We start from the raw sequence: 6,623 nt of genomic DNA, 5'->3' as shown, positions 1-6,623 counted from the left end.
CCAGGACAGCTAGGGCTATACAGAGAAACCCTGTCTTGAAAAACCAAAAAGAAAAAAGAAAAGGAAAAAGAAATGAAATCCAGGGCCCCCTGAATGCTAGTTCTAGCACTGAGCCACACCCGGTAGCTGAGGCTGGCCTTGAACTCCTGATCCCCCTATTTCCACCTCTCAAATGCTATGGTTACATAAGCCTACTCTAGAGCAAACTTTTGGCGAGCACTCTGGATTGCCTGGCCCCCATAGATGGCCCATCTAATCCTGTGATCTAATCAGCCCTTATTACCATACCCCTCAAATGGACCCCGTCCCATTGATTCCTGGAAGGAGAGCACAGGTCACTGTGAACATTGCAATGGAAAGTCCTGAAGTAGGGAAAATCTCACAGCCCCCACAGAGCAGTCAGCCTGGTCCTTGTGGTATCAACTAGCCAGCTTTCCCTGAAAGATGCAACTCCTCTCAGTAGTGCCAAGCTGGAGAAGAGGGGGTGATAAGTGCCCACAGGTGCCCGGCAGGGATCCCCAAAGTCACTTCTCACAAAGCGAGAGCCTTCCCCCCCCCTCTCTGATCACAAAGAGCACAGCTTGTGGTTTTCAAGTTAGCACTAAATAGAAGTCTGATTACAGAACTCGGATAGCAGCTCTCCCAGTAGAGGTGAGGTGCAGCTGGATGGTCCTGTTTGATAGGTTAAGTCAGAAGGGTTGAACCTTCCGGACAGCAGGAACCATCATCAGAAGACACAGACCGCTGGGTATGGCCACCACACACTTGTCATCTCAGAGCTTGGGAGCCCCTGGCAGAAGGAATGGAAAGTCAAGATTCTCCTTAGCAAGCCTGAGGCCAAGCTGGGCTACATGTATGAGCCCCTGTCATTTCCAAAAGACTGAAGCGTGAGCACATCCCCAGGAGCACGGGGAGCTCGGCAGGAGCTGAGTGTTAAGTGGGTTTCCTCCTATGGTCTTTGGCTATGCTGTCTGGGCGACCGCAGCCATCAGCTCTGAATCCCAGGGAGTCAGTTTCAGTGCACCGGGATGGTCTCTGAAGAGCCTCAGCTGAGGCTTCTCTCCATGGTGACTTTACAGTCTGGAAAATTCATTTCTAGCCTTCCAGGGCAGCAAGAATAACGAAGACAGTGGCGTTTTCTAAGCACTTCATGACAAACTCCTCCATTAAAATGAGTCTTTATTACGTGCCGAGTGTTTCGCAGTGCCCCAAATGTGAAGGCAGAATGTCTTCCTCCAGCTCCTCAGAGTGCAAGGATCCCTTTCAGCAGGGCAGCTCATATAAAAACAACTCTCACTGTTTCGATCCACCAGGAGCCCTGAGGGTAGCTTAAAGCATATTTCCAGCCTGTCTCTATATCTGTCTGGGGCTGAGCTGGTTCCAGCACAGTCATGAATTGCTGGGACAAAGGAAAATCTTCCCTGGCTGTTTTGATCCCCACAAGTTGGGGTGTCAAGAAAGTGTTAGCAGACATCTATGTGTGGAGGTACCTGGGGGGATGGCATGGTCTCACCAGATAGCATCCTCCTGGCCCTCAGGATCAGATTGCTACCAGATACAGTATCTATGAGGGTGCATGGGGTTTGACTGTCTGTGCCAGCCTAAACCCTGACCTTAGTTCTCAGGTCAGAGCCGCCAGTTGAGAGTGGCGTTCTGGGAAAACAGACACTTCTGGTGACGTTAGGCTCCTCAATTGTGGGCATCAGGGATCAGCTGTGACCATAAAGCGCTCAGTTTTCTTAGCACTACAGAGTTGCTAATGGTTCTGAATGCTCCGCCTCCTGTGGCTCTCTGTAAACATTTACACACTGTTGTCTGTAGCCACAGTATGGGTCTGAGACAGGCTCGGCCCAGGTGGGTAATTCCTGCGTGTTCAGACTAATGGTATCTCTCGTGGGTTTGTTTTTTCCTTTCCTGTTAACAGCTGTCTTGAGAGGTAACTCACATGCCATGCACAGAATTCACCATGCAGCTCACACGTGGTACAGTGGGGTTTTAGTACGATGGATGAGTGACATGAACCACCATGTGACTATGTAGAAGCTCACCCATGTGGAAGGCCAATCAGGGCATCAGATGCCTTCCTCTACCACTCAGGCAAGCTTGCTGATTGGTCTGTCTGTTTCCGCAGCAACGGGATTACACTCCTGTGCTGTCACATCCAGCTTCTTTTAAATGCGTTCTAGGAATCCAACTCAGGTTGTGGTGGTTTGAAAATGCTTGGCCCAGGGAGGGGCACTATTAGGAGGTGTGGCCTTGTTGGAGTGGGTGTGGCCTTGTTGGAGGAAGTGTGTCACTGTGAGGGTGGGCGTTGAGACCCTCCTCCTAGCTGCTTAGGGTACAGTCCTTTCCAGGCTGCAGTTGGATCTAGACCTAGAACTCTCAGCTCCTCCTCCAGCCTCATGCCTGCCTGGATGCTGCCATGCTTCCCGCCATGATGATAATGGACTGAACCTCTGAACCTGTAAGCTAGCCCCAATTAGGGGTTGTCCTTTATGAGTTGCCTTGGTCATGGTGTCTCTTCACAGCAATGGAAACCCTAAGACACTGGTCCTCATGCTTGTGGGGCCAAGACCTTACTAGCTGAGCTGTCCCCCAGCCCTGGGCAAATGATTTTAATAGAATCCTATACAGTGAAGTATTTTCCTTGGCCAAGCACAGCACCAAGAAAATAAGGGCTTGTCAAGGAAGAAGTCAGGAGGGGCTGGAGCCCTAGCTTAGCAGTTAAAAGCATTGGCTGCTCTTCCAGAGGACCCAAGATAGATTGTTAGCACCTACAAGGTGGTTCACAACCAATTGAGAGTCCAGTTTGAGGGAATCCAACACCTCCTTTTGCCTTTATGGGCACCAGACATACCACTTGGTACGCAGGCATACATACAGCTAAAAAACAGCCATATACATAAAATAAAAATTTAAAAAGAAAGAAGCAGGTTGACCAGGACCAGTAGCTCAACTCGATGTCAAAGACCTCAGGTGTGAAGTCCTAGGTTTGATTCTGGATCAAAGGGCCAGAATGACTGTAGGGACTGGTGATGTAGGCTCAGAATCCCAAGGAAAGCCCTGGCCACTCAGCACCTCACGCAGGAAGCTGAGCAGTAACCTCCCCCAGGGGGAGTTGTGTTTCAGGCTTGCTCACTGAGCAAAGGCATGCTCTGATCTTCAGAGGCAGTGGGAGGTAAACTTGTTTCAGGCAGTGTTAAGCTTGGGCTAGAGAGAGTCTAAGTGTGGCTTATCCTGCCTGTGGAAGGATTTGGCTTGATGAAGCCTTGGGATCTGGTCACTGGAGTGGCTTGGTCACTGGCTCAGAGTGTGTGGTACTCTGCCTGTTCTGGCTCAGAGCCTATCAATTACCATCAGATGCCTACTAAGTGTGTGCTACCTTCTCTCTCTGTCTGTCTATCTATCTATCTATCTATCTATCTATCTATCTATCTATCTATCATCTACCTATCTATTATCTATCTATCTATCTATCTATCTATCTATCTATCTATCTATCTATCTATCTATCTGTGGTATATGTGCACATCTGCATGTGTGTGCCAATGTGTCCATGTGAGTGTGATAGCCAGAAGCCTACACTGGGTGTCTTTCTTGCCCTCTGCCTTATTCTTTTGAGGCAGGGTCTCTCACTGAACCTGGAACGCATTGAGCTAGGCTGGCTGATCAATGAGCTCCAAGGATCTATTTGTCTCTGACACCACCCCCACCAACACTCACCACCATCCCCGGCTTTTACAAGCTGAGGAATCTGAGCTCAGGTCTTTGAGCTTGAACTTAAAAAAAAAAAAAAGCACTTTACAGCCTGAGCCATCTCCCAGTCCCTTTCCTGAGGCTGTTTTAAATCTTATTTATTTACTTACTTACTTTTATATCATGTGTATTGATGTTTGGTTTGCGCATGTGTGTCTGTGTAAGGAAGTTGGACACCGGCTCTAAGGACAGGTCTGCCTTCAGGAGCTTCTGTCTGAGGATGCAAATAACCTTTCTTCAGACAGCCAAGACCAGGACTATAGGGGGGAAGAATAAGCTGGCTGGTAGTAGCCAGTACTCCATACTGCCTTCCTGCTACTGTCTGGCCCTGTGAGGAGGTTGGGAGACTAGAGTGACCCACATCCAGGACCTCTGCTAGCACCACAAGGTCCTCCGGCTTCACTAAAGCCCTCTCTGTGTCTCTCTTCTCCTCAGAGATGAACGGGTGCCTGTCTCGGTCCAAGGCCTCTGCCCAGGCCCAGCTGTCCTGTGGCAAGGTGGGTGGAGTGGAAAACTGCTTCCTGTCCTGCCTGGGCCACAGTCTCTTCATGCCAGGTAACCCCTGGCCCTCTGGGATGGGATGGGTTAACATGCTGCTTCCTGGGGTACACACCAGCCTCCCACTGCTCAGCAGGACAGAGCCCAGGGGAGAGCTCCCAGTCACAGGAGCAAGCGCTCCCAGACAGCTAGCTCCCTGGCTCTCTGTGGACCTGGGCCACTTCCCCAGGGTCAGTCTTGATCTTCATTTGGGAGCCCCTTGGAGACCTCAGGAATCTGGGCCCCTAGAAGGGAGGTTCACTCTGGCTAACCTTACCCACTGGCCTCTCCACAGACTCAGAAAGCAGCTACATCCTGAGCTGTGGTGTTCCGGGTCTCCAGGGCAAGACACTGCCAAAGCGCAATGGCACTAGCTCCAGTACAGGGCCCGGCTGCTCAGGTAACTGTGGGCCTGTCCATACTGAACAACTAGATGCCCCTTTCCATTCTTATCCCGTGCATGCATCAGGGGAAGGGAGGGGGATTGCTCAGGGCCCTGCCCAGCATGGCTTAGGATTCTGGAGACGTGACAGGGCCAGGACCTTGAAGTCTGGAGGCTGAGGCCCAGCCCACAGTCAGAGAGCCAGCAGAGGGCCTTTCTGACTGGGGTCACAGTCGTACAGTGATTCCGCAACTGCGGGCTGGGATCCCACAGACCTCTGTTGCTGCTGTTGTTTGAGACTGGCTCATCTAACCCAGGCTAGCCTTGAACAAGCTATGTAGCAAAGGATAGCCTTGAACTTAGGTCCCAGAGATGGCCTTGAATACTATGCCTAGGAGATGCTCAGGGTCCTTGCCTCTCAGAACGGACCTTGCTCCCATACAGCGTAGAAGGTTGGGATGTTGCAACAGAACATCTAGGATGGGTTCTGAGAATTCAGGGTCATAGGACTCCAGTCTGTGGAGCTGGGGTCTGCTCTGAAGAGGTTCTACGTGTCCTGGAGTTTGCAGGCCCTCCCCTTCCTTGCAATTCTCTGTCCTCTTTCCCACAAGGACAAGCCATGTCTATGACTTTGGCCATGAAGGAAGAGGTGGGCAGCAGTGTCCTTTTCTCCCCTATAGAAGGCTCTGGCCTTGAGTCCTGCATACACTTGTTTCAGGCCTTATAGACAGAAAAAAAAAGTGGGTCAGGGGAGGGTCCTCCACCCAGGAGGGCTGCCGGGGCAGAAGGGCCCACACCAAGCCCCGCCTAGCTCCAGAAGGACCTGTCCTCTGGCAGCCCCCGTCCCCCACCACCTCCTTGCCCACAGGAGAGGCCGCCACCTGGGGGAATTTTGGCTTTCCCCAGATCCCCCCACCACCCCCATCAGACAGAAGGCCCGCTTCAAGATCAGAGATGCCAAGTGCCATCTCCAGCCCCGCAGCCAGGAGCGAGTCAAGGATACCCTGAGGCATCCCCTTTTAGGTAAGTGGGCCGCCTCTCCTGCTTACCCAGAAAGCGACAAAGTACCCAGGCCTGCTGGGTTGGTTTGCCAAGCATAGGCACCTGCCTGTCCTCCACCAGGGCCTCTAAGCCCTTGGAGACATGTTTGCCCACGCTTGCAATAGTCATGAGTAAGAAACATGGGTACTACAGCACCTAATAGGCAAATGTCACAGACAGACAGACATACACACACAGAGACACACGCACACACATATACACACACTCATACATAGACACACATTCACACACACACATAAATACATACTCACACATTCACACACACATTCTTTATGGCCTGGTGGAGCCCTGATGGAAGAGACTTCAGGTCTCAGGCTGGGAGAAAAGAGGCTAACAGCATGGTAAAAGACCAAAGAGAGAAGCCTGTATCTCTGGGCCCTGGAGATCCTCCCACAGACCTGCAAAAATCATCCCTCAGCAGGCTTTTTCTGGGGTGTAGGGTCTCCTGGCCAAACTCTCAGCAGGTGCTAGGCAGACCCATGGGCTCCTCACTATTATAAGATATCTCCATATATGGTGGGCTGTCACTCAAGGTTGGACTCCAGACTCACTTCAGCTCCCGGTCCCTGTAGAACCCCATGCAGCTCTGGTCTTATGTCAGATTTAGGATTTTTTTTTGATTTTTAATATTTTTATTACATATTTTCCTCAATTACATTTCCAATGCTATCCCAAAAGTATTGCTGTGAAGAGAAATCATGACCACAGCAACTCTTTTTTTTTTTTTAAGATTTATTTATTTATTATATGTAAGTACACTGTAGCTGTCTTCAGACACTCCAGAAGAGGGAGTCAGATCTTGTTACAGATGGTTGTGAGCCACCATGTGGTTGCTGGGATTTGAACTCCGGACCTTCGGAAGAGCAGTCGGGTGCTCTTACCCACT

General features: G+C 50.8%; 1 protein-coding gene across 2 annotated transcripts in view; it reads left to right on the top strand.

Moving 5' to 3' along the window:
• Positions 1–6,623, top strand: part of Scube1 (signal peptide, CUB domain and EGF like domain containing 1) — a 119,777-nt gene that overhangs the window by 99,690 nt on the left and 13,464 nt on the right. For both annotated transcript variants that reach the window (XM_021183319.1, XM_021183320.2), the window contains 3 exons: positions 4,192–4,311; positions 4,589–4,693; positions 5,582–5,698. In XM_021183319.1, the coding sequence (XP_021038978.1) occupies positions 4,192–4,311; positions 4,589–4,693; positions 5,582–5,698 (342 nt within the window). The remainder of the gene's footprint in view (positions 1–4,191; positions 4,312–4,588; positions 4,694–5,581; positions 5,699–6,623) is intronic.

The sequence above is a fragment of the Mus caroli genome, chromosome 15 (genome assembly GCF_900094665.2).
Source record: "Mus caroli chromosome 15, CAROLI_EIJ_v1.1, whole genome shotgun sequence".
Classification (NCBI taxonomy): Eukaryota; Metazoa; Chordata; class Mammalia; order Rodentia; family Muridae; genus Mus; species Mus caroli.
Note: the sequence above shows the minus strand (reverse complement) of the source record. Positions and strands in the feature narration are given on the sequence as shown.